The sequence below is a fragment of the Brienomyrus brachyistius genome, chromosome 1 (genome assembly GCF_023856365.1).
Source record: "Brienomyrus brachyistius isolate T26 chromosome 1, BBRACH_0.4, whole genome shotgun sequence".
Lineage (NCBI taxonomy): Eukaryota > Metazoa > Chordata > Actinopteri > Osteoglossiformes > Mormyridae > Brienomyrus > Brienomyrus brachyistius.
In genome coordinates, this window is record NC_064533.1 from 48,369,652 (window position 1) to 48,390,071 (window position 20,420).

Genomic DNA, 20,420 nt, shown 5'->3' on the forward strand with positions numbered 1-20,420 from the left:
AGAAACAGTCTTAAAACCGCAGCTCCGTCACACTTAAGATTTATTAGCGTAAATATTACTAAATAAGTGTCCAGTTTACGACAATTCAAGGCTCAGCCTCGAGGATTCCATCTAAGATTTCTTAAACTTTTCTATACAAATAGTGACGAACGCGACACACAAAACGATACAGTACAGTCTGACAGAGAAAAGGAGTAAAAAAACGAGTGATATTCCAGTGTTCCAGCAAACATTTGCATCAGTAGTAGTGACTGATTTTTTCACGTCCCTGAAAGTTTAAATGCTCACAGCAAAAATAATAATAATAATAATAATTCTGCAGTTCATAAAAGACGTTGTGTGAAAGGGCTCAATATCCATCCGGTAAAATGTCCACTTTCTGCCTGTCGTTATTTTTGTACGTCACATTTTTAAAGGTCGACGTCGAGCTTCTGAAGAGCGGGTTCGTACCCTGGAAGATAAAGAATAATAGTCTGTTATTAAGATACCCAACTGCTTCTTGGGGGGGGACATGTCACATGGGGTGGGGTGACGTACCACTGGCCATTTTGCCTGGGCCCTTTCAGCCTCAAATTTGGCCACTTCTTTCCGGTCGTGGACAGACACGAGCAGCTTCCAGATTCCCAGCAGGATGAGCCCGATGGTGAGGACCGACAGCGACACGCCCAGCACTATCATTTCAATGTTGGGGGGCTCGGGGCAGTCTGAAAAAGTCGCAAAGACCCAACGGTTTCATGCTGAACCATGTGATCCTGGCGTCTGTACCAGGAAGCACAGGACATACGGCGGGTGACAGCCTGAGCAAGTCACACTACAGCCAATCAGGCGGAGTTACTGATCCACCTTGTCACACCGCTGCATTGTGCGAGTATTGAAATGACACGGAGAACGATTTTGTCTGTTTTTGCTCCTCTCCTCTTTTTATTCCTGGCGGTTGTTCTCGCATAATTAACGCGCTGTCTGTGTTTAAAGAAACCCTCAAGCACTACTTTGTCATCCTTAGCAACCATAAATTTTGACCCCTGTGTTAAAAACAGGGCTTTTGATGTTACTGAAAGCTAAATCGCTCATTTAAAAAAAAAAAAAAAAAAGTTCATTAAGCACTTGGGAAGCGATGGATGTACAATTATATATTACGCAGTCATATGTATCGCACTCTCTGCCCTGGGTTGGCCAGCTAGAGGGATTGAATGTCTGAGAGGTCTGTGAACTCACCGGATAGTTTGGGGTTGTAGATGACGTTGCCGTGCTCTCCTGTCACCAGTCCGAATGAAAGGACACAGTCTTTCTCTGTCCTCAGGGTACAAGTGACGGACTGGCTCACATCATACTCTGAAACTTTATCTAGAATACAACAAAAAAAAAAAGACACAGTGTAGCATTTCTATCTCTAGCATCCCTTACTGTTTAGTCTTTGTCCAAGTGTAAGAAGATAGTCTTTTTTTCCCCTTCCTTCGGCTGCGGCAATTTCCATGAGAAAGACTTGGCAACAAAACCAAATGTTGCCGGGAGATGTATGGTTCATCAGCTTCTCCCATCAGATACACCTCTCAGCTTGCATTAGCGTGAATAGAGTGATAATAAGCACCGTTCAAAGGGCCAGGGCCTGGCATTCAGCTGGCCAACAAAAAGCCTGTCTGTACGACACGGTAAATAATATGTTCCCCTTTGTGGAGAGTCAGGCGAACAAATCTACAGTTTTTGAAGGGGTGACCGGGTTTATAAAGGGTCACCAGAGTTGGCAGGGTGTCGTTCCTGTAGATCTCTGACCCGTGTAAAGGGTTTAACATGGCGCCCCATGTCTGTGCTTAAATTACTGCTAGTAGCTATTACTGAACCACACATCACATCTTCAATGCAAACCATTATGATTCACTTCTGAATGTGCAGACGAGGGCGTTAGAATCTGGGGGGTAGTGTACCCCCCAATATTTAATTTGGATTCATTCATCTGGCAACAAATAAACCTTTGTATTTAAATTATTACGTTGTGCTTCCCCTAGTATGAAACTCCCTCCTACACCATTGTGGGGAGATTGCCATGGAAACAGAAAGTGAAGCTACAGCGTCGATTCAGATCGGCTGTGGCCCCCCTCCCCGAAGCGGCTGGCACATAGAGACCTGCAGTGCGGTTGACGGAGACGTGAGGGATGCTGCACTTGAGGTGACAGTCCTCGGGGGGGTCCTTGTCCTGCAGGTGACATTCGATGCAGCCCCTGGCGGGAAGCAGAAGGACAGTCATGCCTACTGCACCCCCAGGCCCCCCCCCCCCCCTCATGCAATCCAGAGCAAAGAAAATGCTTTTACACTCGAACCCCAAAGAGGTCCAGAACATTCCACAGTGTTCCTGATGATGAAATGCAAGCGATGTCGATCTCAGGTCTGTTAAACGGTTGAAAGTTCACATGTTGGATTTGCACTGTGTTCAGAAACGCTCAGGAGCTCGGTCAGGGGACACATGCAAACACGAGTACTGTTAAAGGACCTGACAGACAGGAAGACCTTTGTAGGGATATTTCTAAAAGAGGGGGAGCAGGAGGGGGTGTCCGGATTTTGGTTATAAGTGATCCAAATGACCATTCTTCCTTAAACATTACTGCTAGCGCATGTCACAAATACCAGTAACGGAATATCCAGAATACCACGTATACAGTTACAGCTGGCGTGGGAACCGTTTTATCATATCAGAAACATGCAGATGAAGTGATTGTTGAGGAACTGACTCACATGCCACCCCCACCCCCCACAGGGTACCAGGCATAGGGATCTCCTGCCGGATGACTCCCCCACCGTAACCGTCGAGGGTGGGACCTCACCTAAAGAGGGCACAGTTATCCCCGCAGGTGGGGCATCGCTCGCAGGTTCGCCCTGACGCCCCAGGCACAGAGCACGCGCACTTCCCACAGACGCACTTCCCCCGGCCGCTGCAGAGTGCCCCGTCCGCCGACAGGCATGCGTCCGTGCTGCTGCTGCAGTTACAGTACTCGCCCGTCCAGCCCGGGTGGCATGCGCATTGGCCGCAGTCGCAGTCCCCGTGTCCTGCATGGAAAAACATGCGACGGCCATGCGTGACGATCGCGGGAGCGCATATCACTGACAATGCTACATTATAAATTATACACTACTAGTCAAAGGTTTTTACACACGATGGCTTTTTACCACTTTTCCCTTTATTTCATAAACTGCAGATTTTTTATTCATGTTAAGCACTGGAAGGTTGAATAAGCAACTATAAATGAAAATATAAGTCAAACAAGTTTCCATTATAACATGGAAAGAATACGTAACAGTGCACATCTGACATCCTATTGGCTGGCTGTGTGGTGACGGCAAATTCTAGGTTGTCATTTGTCTGTAAAAGCACTAGTTAACTGTTCCATCCCATGAAACAGAGCAGTATTTAATGCATCCTTGTAAAAAGAATGCCTCAGATTTTTTCTGCTGTTATAACTGCTAGAGGAGGTTACTTTGATTAATCAAAGATATTACATTGGCAAACATACTGTAAATTAATTTTGTAGCAAAGAATATTGAGTGCTATTTTAGTAAATGTTAAATGAGTGACATGCAAATGTGGCAAATCTCAGTGTGTGTAAATACTTTTGACTGGTAGTGTATATACCACTTATAAACAAGTATTACTGATCCGGTTAAAGTCTTTGACAAATATCTTAGTGTGGATATTCCAGCCATATTCCATAAGGGCTTTTCCGGTGCAGGTATGGAGTCGGCAGCCTGGAGTCTTTCCCAGGGAGTAAGGGCATGGAGAGGATTCCAGGAGACCACGGGGCACACACACTCAGACACGTACTCGCACACAATGTGCCCTTCAGAGGCAGGGCCACAAGTAACTGCATGTTTGTGGACTGTGGGAGAACACATGCAAAGTTCAACCCTAGAGGCGTGAAACAACAGAGCCTCTGTAGCTCGCGTGTACGAAACCCTCATGATTTAATTTAGATAAACAGATGATAGATACAATACCTGTCAAAAGTCTGGACACACCTACTGAAAATCATTTGTTTTTCAACAACGTAGCAACCTTAAGCACACCTAAAGGTTGTGTAAGTATTGTTTTATCTCGCGAAGAAGGTTAATTGGTGGAGTGCTGTTACAGATGACCTGGCCCCCTCAACCCCCAAACTACACCCTACAGAGCTGCTTTCGGATGAGTTGTATCGAAGATCAGAGTAGCCAACTTGTGCTCAGAACTTGTGGAAACTCCTTCAGTCCTGATTTTGAAGCATTCCAAGTAGCTATTCCTGGAAGCTGGTTGAGAGAATGCCAAGAGTCCTGACATCAATGCAAAAAGGCCTATTTAAAGGAGTCTAAAACCGAAGAAAATTTTGATATGTTGAACACTTCTCTTGTTTGTTGCCATACTTGATATGCAGTACTTCATTGCGGGATCGACGCCTTTTATTATAAGGTGAATGACACAGGCAAAATATAGACAAATGCAATAAAAGCAGGGGTATTTGGATTTTGATATGTACTGTATAGATAGATTCATAAGGACAGAAACAGACAGACAGACAGACAGACAGACAGATAGATAGATGGATAGATTGATAGATAGATAGATAGATAGATAGATAGATTGATTGATTGATTGATTGATTGATAGATAGATTGTTTCCTAAAGGAAACTGCTGAAGTAATTTGAGTATCTGAAGTTATTTTACTATTGCCTAAAAAGGGAACTGCTCTTGATTGGTCATATCTTGGTTTGGGGCCTCCAGGGCCACGCCCCCTACCTCCACAGATGTCACCGCGGAAGCGGACGCAGGAGAAGTCGTTGCACTCGCAGTAGGCACCGTAGATGCGGCCGAAGTTGGAGGGGTTACAGACACACTGCCCGCAGTAGCACTCGCCCTGGCCGTTGCAGGACTCCGCCTCGGGGTGCGCCTTGCAGCTGCTGCTCTGCACGCTCTCCTCTGTGCACTCGCAGTGTGGGCCCATGTAGCCGGCATCGCACAGGCACGTTCCGCACTGGAGCGCCCCCCGGCCACCACTGCACAGGCTGCTGTGGGGCTCAGGCCGCCGCTGGCAGTCACACTCGCAGAGCGCCTCCAACTGCACCTCCAGTGCATCCTGGAATCCCACTGGCTTCACGGTGAAGTGCTTGGGACCCGACGGGCACTCGGACAGCTCCACTGTCACGTTGAAGGACACCTGCGAGGCAGAACCGCCGGGCTGGGTTTTCACAACGGTTTGCACTTGAAGCGACCGGATACTCGCTCACAGGGGCTAGCATGGCTGGGGGGGCAAGCGGGTCCACTTGAGCTTTTTTTTGGAGCCCAAAGAGAAATGAAAGAGAACTAAAAACGATGTAATATCAATAATCCTCCAATCAGCACATGAGGTGCCAGGGGAAGCAGGAGATCGATTGGCCAGTTCCATGTTTTTCAAGGAGGGCCGGGCTCCCGTTTAACCAACCAGGCCCCAGATTTTGCTGGAGCCCTACTCTAAATCTAGGATTGCCTACGCCAGGGATTCTCAAAGTCGGGACAAACCACAAGTTAAGTCACCTGATGTATCAGCATGGTTAACATAAATAAATAACTCTGACATGTTAACATGTTTGGAGTACAAAAGACAGAACCGCCGACCTTCACAAACATATAAATTGTCATAACCAGCCCCCCTTGACACAGTTGAAACGATCAGTGAAAAAAAATCCAGTATTGTTATATATTCATGTGCGTATCGAAAGTTATTAATTCATTAAAGTTCATGAAGTGCTGTTTTGTTATTGTAAACTGTTCTGGAACCCTGATGTAGAACCTCGATCAAAAAGTGTGAGAAGCCCTGGTCTAATTAATCTGGTCCAACTGAAAAGAAACCTAGAGGCCAGACTTCTACCATGTACTGTGGTCGCTGCATTACTGCACAAATGCTGATTCATCTGGGACACCATAAGGCGTCAGCTTGGCACCTCTGATTGCTCAGCTGTCAACCTCAACCGCAGCTGACGTTAGTAAACCAGAGAGAGAGAGAAGTATGTACACATGGGGAGAGCATATATACTCCACACACACAAAGCAGGAGATGCTTGTGTCTCAGCCACTGAGCCACCAGATTATACCTACTGCATATGTATAGTATTCATTATAATACATTACAACCCTTTTTGAAGTATGTATTATTTATTCAGGTATTTATTTACAAGATAATTTAATATTTATTTTAGACCGTATTTGACTCTTGCTTCATGTATGAACATATGTATGTTTTTTTTTACACCATCTATGCAGGCTGCTCCTAAATTTCATTGCACTTGTGTAACCCACTTGCACAATGACAAATAGAAATGCCCCAAAACCCTGATTTAATTATAAATTCTGGAGGAGCCACTCACCATGTCCCCGACCTTGATGTTGGAGCAGTGCTTCTGCCCAGGCAGCGCAGTGCTGTTGTGGCACAGGGCCGTGAAGGAGATCTGCAGGCCCTCCGTGTCACCCAGGACCTCCAGCTCGATCTCCGACCGCAGCTCCTGCAAAGTGACAAATCAAAGTGTCTGCAAGCTCAGAGACGCTCCCCTGGCTTTCCTCCCAATTCCCGGGTGGGCCTGGATCGGATTTTGCTTTGGTGAAGCGGAGAAAGGGGGGAGGTTATGATGGAAGTCCTTACTGGTGGCGGTATGGAAGTCTTTAGGGGCGGAGCTTAATGGAAAGACCAATCAAGAAGTAGGTGGAGACACAGGGTTACAGGAATATTTAGGGGGAGAAAAAATAAGCTGAAAATTAGTTCTCATGGAAGTTTCCAGTTTCTTCCCTTTCTGGGTCCCTGACGTGGTTTTTTTCAGATGACGAGACTCGTTTGACTCCAGTTTAATTTCCCGCTTTCGCTGCTGTCGACGCCGTATGACACAAGCGGCGAAACTGACACACGCAGACAGACGGTGCCTTCTTACTTTATAAGCATTCACAATCAGCTCCAGGATGTTCTGGGAGTTGTCGGCAAGGACTCCGACAGTAGCCCCAGGGATGAGCTTGGCATAGTTCTGGAAAGGACACACGAAACAAGCGTGATCTCGTACATGCGCTGATGATGGGTTCAGGCAACATAAAGAAATAGGGGTGAGCAGCATGTGTCCCGGTCCATTTGGGTCCTGAGATTGTGATCTGAAGGTTGCTAGTTCAAATCCCAGACTCAGCAGACTGATTTCACCGTCAGGCTCCTATGCACGGCCTGTAGCCCTAAATGTCTGACCCTGCCAGCTCAAAAAATGTACGTCATTTTAATAAAGGTTTCTGCGAAATAAATATTATGTGTCACATTTCATCGTAAACTCTCAGGCACTGAAACGTTTAAAGCATGATTCAGTTTTTTTTTTCCCACGCCCACATTAGCTTAAGCTAATCTATGAGGCTGTCATTGCACAGCCGTGTTCATACTGGAAGATAACGAGAAACATCTGCACATCACGGCACATGCAAGATGCCGCACTGAACTCTCTGACCCCCACATCCCTATTAGCGCACTACATATATGACTATGGGTGTAATTGGCCATAATTATTCACAGCTATCGAGAAACACCCTTGCCTTAGCAAAAGGCTTGTATGGCAGGACCTGCTATGCACCGACAAACCAGAGTTAAAAATCCTGGGAGCAGACACACATTGACACGATTAAAACAGGCACATTACAATTCAGATCGCAGTAGTGGCACAGCCTACCTCATAATTACTCTTCTGCTTGTTAGTGACGGCAAATATCAGAAGGATATTGTTTTCTACCAGCTTGTCGATGAGCTGTCCAAGAGTTGGGTACTCCTGGGGTTTGTGAAAAGAAACGGCTATGAATCGGAGACGGAACGCAAACAGACTTACTGTTTACCCTTCCAGTTCAGATAAACTCTCAGGCTACAAAAAGAACTCGGCCTGAAAATGATTATGTCAGGAACAGTGGGAACAAGTGCCAGATCAGATAGGTGTGTGAATGTCGAAACTGGCCAATAATAATACAAAGGATTACCTGTACCGGGACATTCCAGAATGTTGTACTGTGGCATTGTCTTACCAGGACAGTAGATTTGGAATACTCGTTTCTGTCATCCAGGTGACACTTCCCGTCATTGGGGATCACGATGCCCGACATCTTGCTGTCCATTCCGAAGTGCGAGTCAGCGTCGCTAACAAATACCACCAGGTGCATAGAGTCATTCCTCCAGCCAATCTTCTCCTAATGGACAGAGATGGTTTTGGTAGGTTAGAATTCAAGGTGAGAGGGCATAGAGAGGGGTCCACCTTAGCATTAGCCAATGATATGTTTTGAATCATCGAGTGACAGGGGAGGGGACACTCTAGGAGCCAATCGGCTTCCAGCTGAGGCCAGTGCTCCTGTGAGCCCGCTCCTGTTAGAGGCGGAAATTAAAAATCTACGGATCAGGATTCTGTACCACTGGTCCAAATTCCGTCTGGCAGAGTGATGTCACTGTCGGGCCCTTGAGGAAAGCCCTTAACTCTCATTTCTCCAGGGGCACTATCTCAGATGTTACTCTGGATTAAGGTGTCTGCTGTATTAATAAATAGAAATTTCTTGAAAACTGGTACGGTGAGAAATGACGTTGTATATTTGACAGTGGGTACATTAGTGAGTTGAACTGGTATCCAGAAGGTCATAGGTTCACGTCCCTGCTCTAGAACCCACTCATGCCATCAGGGTTGCAGGCCCCATGAAGCCAGGTCTAGATCCATCTGCAAACTATAAGAGCTGCAAGATAATAATACTCCTTGCTGCACTGTCATGATATGTTGTCACTATTCTGCTATACTTTTAATAAATCGATTAAAGGTGTCAGTTCAATAGTGAAACAATCAATGAGCTCTTTCTCACCCCACACACAGCTGCTTGCATGATGGCATCAAAGCCACATTCTGGATCGTCGACGTTGGCTGAGACCTTTTGGGCTTTTATGATTTCATTGAATTTCTCCATGTTGGAAGTGAGTGGAAGGACATGCTTGTATCCAAATGTGGGCAGACAACTGATGCCATAGTAGCTGAGGACAGTGAGAGTCAGAGTTAGAGGAGAAAACTGAAAATCAAAGATGTCATGCAATTGTCACTGTTTCAGACTTAAAAGGGAATTCCACTCCTAACTGATTTATTGATCATCATAAGAGTTACTATGTATCCAAAATGAATAAGTCCCAAATATCAAGCAAAAAAGTCAATCCCTGGCATCACTGAGAGACATTTATCTTCTGGAAGTAACTTGGAGTTAATGTAAGAAAAAAACAAGCTATCTGAGACCTATGTAAAACAGTTAGCTAACAAGAGTGATGTCCAAATCAAAAAGAAAGTCTTCAAATTTGTTATGATATTTAACAGAGAACTAAAATACAGTTTATCTGATGATATTTCTTCAGAAAACAAACATGTGCTATATATGAGATGATCAAATTTTGGAAGAACTCTCCTTTAATGAAAGAGACAAAAGTCAGTAATGCTAGATAATGGCATGTGACTGTAATGACAATGATGGCTAATGAATAATGAATTTCAGCCTGCTTCTGATTGGCCAAACGTGTTCGGGAGGGAGTACCTGCAGGGGTTCTCTAAATCTGCAGGCATGGTTTTAATAAAAGGGAGGACCGGTTTCTCGACAAACGATCCAAAGCCCAGCCTGAATTTACTTGTCAGTTTGGCCATCTCCTTGGATAGGGTGGTTCCCAAGTTTTTAATCATCTGCAGATCATCAAACATGGATGCAGATAGATCCATCAGGTAGTAAATGTCCACGGGATAGTCCTCTGTCTGCTGAACGTGGATTTGGAATGTGACCTCACTTCCTGCCAGAAATCACAAGTACATTTTTTTGCCCCCTTGAGACAAAATCAAGCAAAATAACAGAAGAGTTGTGAAGGAATCATTCTCATCTCATGTACAATAAACACTTATCCTAGGCAGGTTCATACTGATCCTGGATGGGTAACTGCCAGATTGGAGCGGATCACAGGGCACACACTCACACATTATGGGCAGTTTATTGGCACCAGTTCACCTAACTGCATGCCCTTTGACTACAAGGGTTAACTGGAGTAGCTTGAAAACTAGAGAAACTTGGAGAGAACATGCAAACTCCACATGGAGAGAACATACAAACTCCACACGGAGAGAACACGCAAACTCCACATGGAGAAAACATACAAACTCCACACGGAGAGAACATGCAAACTCCTCAAGGAGAGAACATGCAAACTCCACATGGAGAGAACATGCAAACTCCACATGGAGAGAACATGCAAACTCATCAAGGAGAGAACATGCAAACTCCACATGGAGAGAACATGCAAACTCCACATGGAGAGAACGTACAAACTCCACATAGAGAGAACATGCAAACTCCACACGGAGAGAACATGCAAACTCCACATGGAGAGAACATACAAACTCCACACGGAGAGAACATACAAACTCCACACGGAGAGAACATGCAAACTCCTCAAGGAGAGAACATGCAAACTCCACATGGAGAGAACATGCAAACTCCACATGGAGAGAACATACAAACTCCACACGGAGAGAACATGCAAACTCCACATGGAGAGAACACGCAAACTCCACATGGAGAAAACATGCAAACTCCACACGGAGAGAACATGCAAACTCCTCAAGGAGAGAACATGCAAACTCCACATGGAGAGAACACGCAAACTCCACATGGAGAAAACATGCAAACTCCACACGGAGAGAACATGCAAACTCCACATGGAGAGAACATGCAAACTCCACACGGAGAGAACATGCAAACTCCACATGGAGAAAACATGCAAACTCCACACGGAGAGAACATGCAAACTCCTCAAGGAGAGAACATACAAACTCCACACGGAGAGAACATGCAAACTCCTCAAGGAGAGAACATACAAACTCCACAAGGAGAAAACATGCAAACTCCACACGGAGAGAGCATACAAACTCCACACGGAGAGAACATGCAAACTCCACACGGAGAGAACATACAAACTCCACACGGAGAGAACATACAAACTCCACATGGAGAGAACAGACAAACTCCACACGGAGAGAACATACAAACTCCACACGGAGAGAACAGACAAACTCCACACGGAGAGAACCATGTTCTAAGCGCCGTGAAAATGAGTTATACCTGTTCTCATGCTCATGGACATTTTTTGTGGTGATATCTGAGTGAGGTTGGCAGCGCCTTCGCTCTTCCCCACCGGCTCATCCTGATAGATCCAAACACTGGTTACAGGAAACTCGATGAGCTCCAGGCTGCACCCCTTCTGCTCCAAGATCTCCACCGTGTCACATCTCTCGCTGACAGAAAACCTGTCTGTGAAGTTCTGCAAGGTGGAGATGGGACTTGGTACTTCCAAATGCTACAGTTGAGGTGTAATGCAGAGTCACAGCTGCACTGACATTGTTAATTTAACTTGCAATTTAGATTACATTTTATGTGAGAAATGTGCAAAAGCAAACAGTGGCCCCTTAGCATTTAGTGCTAAGGACCTTCTTCAAGGGCCCAGTGACTGTATTACTAGTCTACCATCCATGGGATTCAAACCCATAACCTATCTAACACAAACACACATCCCTAACCATCTGAGCTACAAACCACACAGAGACTCAATAACAAACTCTCAACAAGACAATTACGGAATACACATAGCGGCAGGGGTTAAACTGGGACATAGAGAAATATTTCCATATTGGAAGCACTTATCCAACACAGGGTAAGAGATTATCTAGATATAGCTAAGCCGCATCCTAATACTATTCCTCATACTGTAATAGTCATATACTTAATATATCAGTATTCGTGTTGCGGCGGTCGGCGACCCACCTCTTGCGCGCACCAGGCGCACTGAGGACCTTGCCGCAGACAGTCGTTACAGGTCACCACGCTTCCAACGGAGCAGGTCCCTGACCATCCAAAAAAAAGGTACAATATGTATACACCTATACCACTGGACATCTGACGCTATGCCTGGGTGATTTTGCAAGTCATAATTCAAGACACAAAACGAGTCTATTGTTCTCCGAAACTGTTGTCTTTTCTAACAGCACACATCGCGTAATAAATAGGATGGTTATCACTAATGACAGTACCTCGCTATTAAAATAAAAGAAAACGCATTCATGTTGGACAGTCATGATTGTTCTTGTATGGTCGACGTAGACAGTTTTCTTGGTCGTTACTGTCGTTATATCAGCACTTTGAAATTTCAAAAATCTGAACACTTTAAAGACCAGATTATGCCGTACGAGTTACAACTAAAGCGCTAGTCAGTCGTATGGTTTCTTTCGGTAAAGCGCTTCAGCCGTAAGAGTATATTTAAAGTGTGTTTAAAGCGACCCAGCAACGTGCTTATATAATTGAATGCGAATAATCGCATTTTTAAAAGCTACAAGTTTGCTGTTTAAAATGACGGAAATAGTTTGGTGCGCTCCTTACCTCCCACGACGCTGAGACTGTACAGAAGAATAAAACTCAGGCTCAGCAGGACAATCTCCATTGATCTTCGCGGATGTTTCTGTCAGAGATTTTTTTTAAAGGGTAAAAAACAGTTTCATATTTTAATACCCTGTTTTTTCACCCCTAAGAATAGTATCTGTACTCATTATTGTGGGAGGGAATAGATAAGACCAGCTTACCTGTGTTACGAAGGTAGAACCTACAGTGTGCGATCTCCAGACATGCTTGTGTGTAACCTTGCCCCTTTACTTCCGCGCAGGTAATAATGCAAAGGTGTGGCTGACTATGCTTGTATTGAAATCACAGCGCAGCCGGCTTTTACCATTGCAGGCCTGCGAAGCCAATCTGGCAGGAGTCATTGTGCCGACCTGCCATAAAAGCGTTTCATTAATAACGTACTGTACCTTTTCTTTTGTTATATGCCGGTCCTCCATATAGCTAAAGTAATATTGGATGGTTTTTCAAGCTAGTTTATAATGATATTTTGAACCATGACAAATGTCATAATAAATTAATTTATTTATTTGTTTATGTATTTTCAGTGGCTCTTAACTTCAACAGACAACGAAAAGAATTATCATCCAGAATTAGCAGTCCGCACCTAAATTCAAATATTTACCCCTACCTGGTCATGAAGTCAAAATTTAATACTTTACAATAATTTAACTGAGCTCTAAATTAAAGAACGGCGGTCAGGACAAGATAATAGTTTCAGAGCAGAAAGAATTATTATAGCGATGCTATAATAATGTTACTGATGTATATAATGATGATGTATATAATAATTCATCCCAGGGGATGTTAATTTGTCATTCCTAACTTATGCCACTAAGAAGTCTTTTCAAAACGCATAATTACTTTGAGGTAATATTATACTAATTAATCGTACCATCTCATTACTATACAACCCCTATTTCAAAAGAACTAAATATGTAATTATTGTTTATTGGTTGTAATTAGCTCCTCACAAACTAAACAGGAGTTGAGGTAAATATCCTAAATTACACGTCCTAAAAAGATGTACTTACATTATGTTCATTATGATCATTCCACTAATTCATACTATTCAAAAAAACACAAGTAGCATTTTTACACAGGAAATTATTTTAAATAACTTTTTAATTCACATACACCATTTATTTAAATGCATTTTGGAAGGGCTTGTATGTTAGAAAGAATAGGCCTACATGTTTCAAAACGTATATGGAGTTAAATGTAAAGATAAGTCCTTTATGCTTTCGCGTGTATAAGTACTTTCTAACGTGCTTAAACGATTAACGACCAAATACGTGTCTAGTTATCAAATGTCCAAACTCCCCCAAATGATTAATTTACAAAGAGGTATCTACGCATTGGCTCTGCGCGCAGCATTTTTATTAGAATTTTCCTGCTATTACTACAACTGCCAGCAGTCGCCACTGGAGTCATGGTTTCGAGGCTATTTAACAGGCGAGTATAGTTATTGCGAATGAATGGCTGAAATATGAGCCGTAGGACCACAACGACCGTGATCAGTAAACCCTGTGATTAGCCAATTTCTCATAATTGCGCCGAAATTCTGCATTCAAGCGGCAGCGCTTTTCTCGTACATGAAGCTAGTTTAAACAGGCACTTCACTGCAGCTGGATAAAGGGTAAAAGATGCACACCGAAAAGTCGCCTGCTATTTTATTAGATCGCCTATACCATGCAGTCAAGTAAGTGGCACTTGGACTCTATAGTCCGGCAGTACTTGGACCCTATGAGTCGGTGTGGTCGAAAGACATTCCAGTAGGCTAATCGGACAGACTGTAGTGTTAATGTATAACAGGATTAACGAGGGGGCGGCGCGGTAACGCTGTGGTTAGCGCGGTCCCCTGCCATCTCTGTGAGAGAACCCCCCAAGGTTCAGTTCTCCACCCCAGTTCCATGTGTATGGAACTTGCATGTTCTTCTCCAGATTTCCTCCAGGTATTCTGGCTTCTCTCCCCTCACAGTCCAAAAGTTTGCTGAAGTTACCTGGAGTTACCAAATTGCCCCTAGGTGTACTTGTGTGAGTGTGCCCTACGATGGGTTGGCATCCCAGCCTAGGTTGTCCTCTGCCTTGCACCCATAGCCCCCCCCCCCCCCCCCCCGCCTCCCCACAGTCATTACAGAAAATGAATGAATTGGCAAAAAAATATTAATCATCATTAATAATAAATGTTCTTTATAATGGCAACACCCAGAACAATTGAGGCAGATGCCAGGGGGAAAACAATTTGTCTTTCTTAAATTTAGGTAATGTAGCCCAGCTTCCTACATCTGGATCCCTCTGTGATGGTTGATGTCGAATGACTCTGGATGGGAGTTTAAGTCTGTCTCTGGACAGAAATTTGGATATTCTGTGGACACATTCTTTCATTTGTTTTGCTGAATGTGTTGTTCCGTTCCAAACCTGAACCAAAAAATAATAATAAAAAATGCACCAGACTCCCCCAAGACACCGAGTAAGTTAACACTTTAAACCAGTTTCCTCATCAAATAAGGCACCCATAGAAATGCACTTTCAGTTTGCTTTCGAAGATAAATCTTACCAGTTCAACTCGTGTCAACACTTGTATCATGACACCATTCTTGCTGCAAGTGGGTCTAACGATTTTATTCTTAATCCAACAACGTACCAATTCCTTGCCCTGTCATTTCTGGTACTTGCCGTTTCTCTATTGGCAATTTTCCCATAAAAAATTGTGAATTGGCATTAAAAAAAGCCAATTCCCATTTGACTGACAAGTTGGATACCATACATAATAAAATATGACTCTGGACATCCATCCATTTTTTCATAATGACTTATCCAGTATTGTAGGCCTACAGGTACCCCCTTAAACAGGAGGCCAGTTTACCGCATGGCAGACTACTCCATGGCAGACTACCACATGGCAGACTACTCCATGGCAGACTACCACATGGCAGACTACTCCATGGCAAACTACTCCATGGCAGACTACCGCATGTCAGACTACTCCATGGCAGACTACCACATGGCAGACTACTCCATGGCAGACTACCACATGGCAGACTACTCCATGGCAGACTACCACATGGCAGACTACTCCATGGCAAACTACTCCATGGCAGACTACCGCATGTCAGACTACTCCATGGCAGACTACTCCATGGCAGACTACTCCATGGCAAACTACTCCATGGCAGACTACTCCATGGCAGACTACCACATGGCAGACTACTCCATGGCAGACTACTCCATAGCAAACTACCACATGGCAGACTACTCCATGGCAAACTACCCCATGGCAGACTACCACATGGCAGACTACCACATGGCAAACTACTCCATGGCAGACTACTCCATGGCAGACTACTCCATGGCAGACCACTGCATGTCAGACTACCGCATGTCAGACTACTGCATGTCAGACTACCACATGTCAGACTACTGAATGTCAGACTATCGCATGGCAGACTACTGCATGGAAGACTGCAGCTGTATTTTTTAACTCAAACGTATTAGTTCAGTTAGGCCGGTACAAATATTCTTCCAAAATCAATTAAAAATATTCTTCTTAAATTTTGATAAGGATTATATTAATTTCACATCCTTAAAGTAAGACATACATGTAAATTGTTTATAATATACAGGCATGACAATAACTTTAATATCCTGAGCGACTTTAAAATGTGAATCTGAACCAAAAAGTGCTGATCGCGATCAACTGATCAGCCACCAATTAAATAAAGTATTATCTATTAATCATCAACAAACATGCACCCCTTATGTACATCGGCTATTTAATGCCAGGGATGGGGAAGAAAGACCAGCTCTCACTAAACCAGCCCACCAGGAAAATATAGGTGTTCTATAATTTCATCCAACCTATCGAAATGTGCATAGTGCATAGCATGTTTGTTTCTTGCGGCTACACGGCCATAAATTTATGCTACCAACATACGCTTCTCGAAGACTAGTCTGAAGTAGCTCCGTGAAAACACGAAAAAGTACAGCACCAAGTCTTGTATTTTTTAATAAACATGAAAAGTATTTTTTTCACGACCAAAGCTGTGAAGTGTAATCGAAACAGGGTTAGGGTTATGGTATCTAAACAGGTTAAATACTGAAGGTAGTAGGTTCTGATGGGTTTATCTGGGGTATCAGAATATGCTGCCATTGGTTTATGGTCAGTAAAGTGTCATAATTTCTAAACAGGTTAAATATTAATATCACTATTATTCTTTTTTTGTGTTTTTGCAATACATGTCTTTTATTTCCTCAATTTGTTTTATTTCTTTGTAGATGGGTGAACTTGGACTTTCTATTTCTGAGTACCCGTAATTTTAGGAATTATGCTTCGGGTGGAATCACATGCCCAATCAGGCCACACTACCTGACTTACATCCCAGCAAAACACAAGCTAAAAGTTCATTCACTGACTATTGTTTATACTGTTTAACCTCCTACAGATACTTTTTAAAATAGTGTGTGTAATCCCTATTGTGAAATTACGCAAAAATTGCTTATGTTTTATACAAAGCAGGCTATGCACTTCCTGGCAGTAACTAGCTTCCTGTTTATCCTGGAAACATCCATAATATCTAATAATTTTTGAGTGCAATCCTTTTTAAAGAGTGAGCTGGTGAACTCAAGGCAGCAATAAGCAGCGAGGAGGTATCGGCTCTTTGTGGTTTGTGTGAGTGGTCCAGTAGAGCGTCTTCGGGGCTGCAGGGTGGGCAGGAGGGTGGCGGGGGCGAGGGCAGGAGGGTGGCGGGGGCAGGTGGTGGAACACGGACAGCTGCAGTGGCACAGGCCCTGCCTCTCGTCTGCTCCTCACGGCTTTTCGTCGGGTGGTGCCTGTATCCCGCCAGGTCCCATCTGCTCTTCCGAAGGGGCCAACCCCCAGCTCGCCTCCCCCCTCCACCCTTAGCTTGGCTCACCCTCTCGACGCAAAGAACACAGGGGCATGAGGGGCTTTGTTGCCTTTCTCCATGCCCCCCCAAACACCGAACGGAGTTGCCTATCGCTTCACACCCACACGACAGTGGGTTCCCCATCAAAGTGCCTCTGGAGCTTTCAAACAAGACTTCAAAGCACAGGTTCCCTATTATTATTCTCTCCCTCAGATTGCCCCCCCAGCCCTCCAACCCCCCTGGCTCGTCCGAGCTCTGAACCTCCAGAAACTTCTCCTGATACTATTCTCCGTTTTCCCCTCTTGGCTCACCCTTTGAACCCGAGTGGAATTTTGCCCAGTGCTCAGACCCGAAATTCCGCCATAGTCATAAAATCGAACGTACCTCCACTGGCCTCCCCAGGCATCATAATGTCCAAACACGTGGGCAGGTCTGGGCGAGCAGAAAAACGTTAAACGAAAGGGCTGGCTTGGCTGGGCCCCATCGCCGTAGTAACAGCAAGCCCGCAGTAACAGCAAGCCTGCAGTAACAGATCACTTCAAGGAATCACGATCCCGCCGCTCCCCCCCCTCTCTCTCACTCTCTCCCGCTCTCTCTCTTCCTCTCCCTGCCCACCAGAGAGAGACATGGACTCTTACTGAAGTGCTGAATGATAGTAGCAACTGCTGGCCCGATACGCGTAAATACCAGCCGTTCCTTAGCGGATGGACAGTGGGATAAATTTAGGATTGACAACCCTGTGTGCAAGAGCTGACACATGAACACATGAAGAAGTTATGCTCTTTCGATGCCCCTCATACCCCCGTTATTTTTACTACGATAAGACCGGAGGTCTGACCTTAGAGTCTGGATTTTTTTCCCCCCTTTCAAACACAAGGAAGTAAGGGTGACATTGGGACTGTACTCTTCGCTCTTCTGTGGAATGACAGGAATGCAGCTGAGAGACACTGGTACCGAAGATAATACCTGTGCCAGTTGCACAGTATCTGCTGGGGGGGGGATTTGGCAAGGGATGAATGCAAACGACACAGTGGCAAAAAACTCGAAAACAAAGCCTGTGCAGGTCACTCATCACGAAAAAAAACGTTATTACGTTTCTTCATGTAGTGCAATGTTTAGCAATGTTGCCTCCTACCTACGGGACGGAGGTTTGACTCTCCGCCGTGGCTCCATGTGTGGAGTTTACACGTTCTCCCTTTGTCGTGGTGGGGTTTCCTCCAGGTTCTCCCCATCTCAGTCCAAAAACACGCAAGGTGAATTCGAGTTACCATATGTCCTCAGGTGTGCGTGCCTTGACATCGGTTGCTACCCCTTCCTGGGTTATTCCCTGCCTTGCGCCCCTAGTTTCCAGGATAAGCTCCAAACCTCCATGACCCTGAATAGGATAAGTGTGTACAGAAAAAGGATGGATGAGGCACAACTTTATAAATTGAGCCTACATATGGTAGAGTTTGACCTGTCATACTCCGCAGTGGATATGCAACTTCTCTGATGCACCGTTTCGGTTTTTAATTTTATCCAATGTGCATCCTTTGTCATGCTTCACTAACTAACCCTCGAATGGGGGCTGAGGGTGATGTGGAGGCTGCCGTCGGGATTTGGCCCGTATTAAAAAAATCCGCATTAATATTTACAGGCCGAGCGGGCAGAGTTTCTATCCTGCTTGTGTCCTGACTTCATCGCTGGATTCAGCCTGTTCGAAATACAGCGTAGATAAAAAGCTACAGCCTTCAAAAAAGCACTGTGTCCCGGGTTTTTCTGGTATGCAAAAAGATTTCATGATGTGCAGAAGACCACCCTATTCTCATGATTTTAATTACCAAAAGATTCAAAATTGTTTACGACTCGAACATGTAGGGAAAGGACAGTAGAGACCAAAGACAAAAATCTGTGGTATGACAAGTGTCACTAAATCACTTTTAAAGTTTTAAAAAATAAAATGTTAAAAAGAATCCCAAAGAAGGTTCTGGCATGCCATACCATCACAAAAAAAAATGCTATGTATCAAAACGCTGTGCAAATTAATCCATTTGGGTTGCTTACATACACTGTGTACACAAACCCTACTAGCAGCTGAATCCATCAGTTATGGAGCACTTGGCAGCCTTTTTTGTGTAGTATTGTGTGAGTACCGACACATGACACCCCTCCCCGCCATTTGAAGGGGGGTTTAGAGTGAATGGTGTCAGTCTCCTGCATGGCTTACGGGAGGTCAAGGTCGGCGATGAGAGGGAAATGTCTGGAATTCTGATCTGGCTTGAAGACCCCGGCGAGTATAATCTGCCCCCCTAGGCCAGAGTGAGCCATTTGCCGCGCGGAATAGCCCCCCGGTGCCTCGCTGTCTATGGCATTATCTCGCTTAAAGCCGCAGGCTCTTCAGAGGCCGAGGTGTGACCGGCGAGACACCATAGTCTTTGAAAAGCACCACCTCCCCTCAATGCACTTCGCCAAAGGTCAAGGTGAAGTGAACTGTTTCCTTCGGGAGATTAAAGGAAACGAAAGACCCTTTCAACACAATCCATTCTCAACTTCTTCCCTGCATTCCCACAGTGCACTGCAGGATAAGGCCTGCAAATGACACCTGTCACAGCGATCGACCTACTTTTATATATTATGTGTTATATATTATTACAAGCAGTCCTCGAAGTCATTACTTTGTATGTTATTGTCAGTGCCACTGCAATCTATTTAAATAAGCATTATGTTGAAATCAAAGTTTTGCACATTTGAAAAAGTCAAAAAGATCCTCTTTCGGTGCAAACTGGTTGCACTAGTACCCAGCTCTGAGTGGAGAGCACCCCCTACTGGTGAAATGACAAAATACACATGCCAACTACTCTTCCTCAGTATGTGTGCTGGCATCTCATCAGAAATTGGTGTCCAGAGGAAGAAAGTATAGATTTAATATATTGATTTTATCTGAATATCAGATTTTCAAATGCAAAATGCAATTATCCCACATAAACCCTTAACATTGTTTAGGGGGGTTAAGCGATTAGAAGGCATGAGATTCATCAGGATGGGAATCATGAGCGTCGTAGAGTCCTTATTCCTGAGTCACTTACCCTCTCCGCCACTGGCT

General features: G+C 44.5%; 1 protein-coding gene across 3 annotated transcripts; it reads right to left on the bottom strand.

Moving 5' to 3' along the window:
• Positions 1-23: 23 nt before the first annotated feature.
• On the bottom strand, positions 24-17,879 carry itgb6 (integrin, beta 6). 3 transcript variants are annotated; one of them, XM_049027185.1, is made up of 16 exons: positions 17,723-17,879; positions 12,435-12,513; positions 11,823-11,902; positions 11,124-11,322; positions 9,555-9,801; positions 8,844-9,009; positions 8,028-8,189; positions 7,685-7,780; positions 6,917-7,006; positions 6,362-6,496; positions 4,758-5,175; positions 2,817-3,039; positions 2,122-2,216; positions 1,216-1,344; positions 538-704; positions 24-451 (listed from the first exon to the last, which is right to left on the bottom strand). In XM_049027185.1, the coding sequence occupies exons 2-16, from the start codon at positions 12,493-12,495 to the stop codon at positions 350-352; spliced, it is 2,370 nt and encodes a 789-aa protein (XP_048883142.1). In that variant the 5' UTR covers positions 12,496-12,513; positions 17,723-17,879; the 3' UTR covers positions 24-349. The 3 variants fall into 3 exon arrangements, with proteins under 3 accessions (XP_048883142.1, XP_048883133.1, XP_048883145.1); XM_049027176.1 differs by lacking the exon at positions 17,723-17,879 and adding an exon at positions 12,635-14,525; XM_049027188.1 differs by lacking the exons at positions 11,823-11,902; positions 12,435-12,513; positions 17,723-17,879 and having other exon boundaries at positions 9,555-9,797; positions 11,124-11,259.
• Between the last annotated feature and the right edge of the window lie 2,541 nt (positions 17,880-20,420).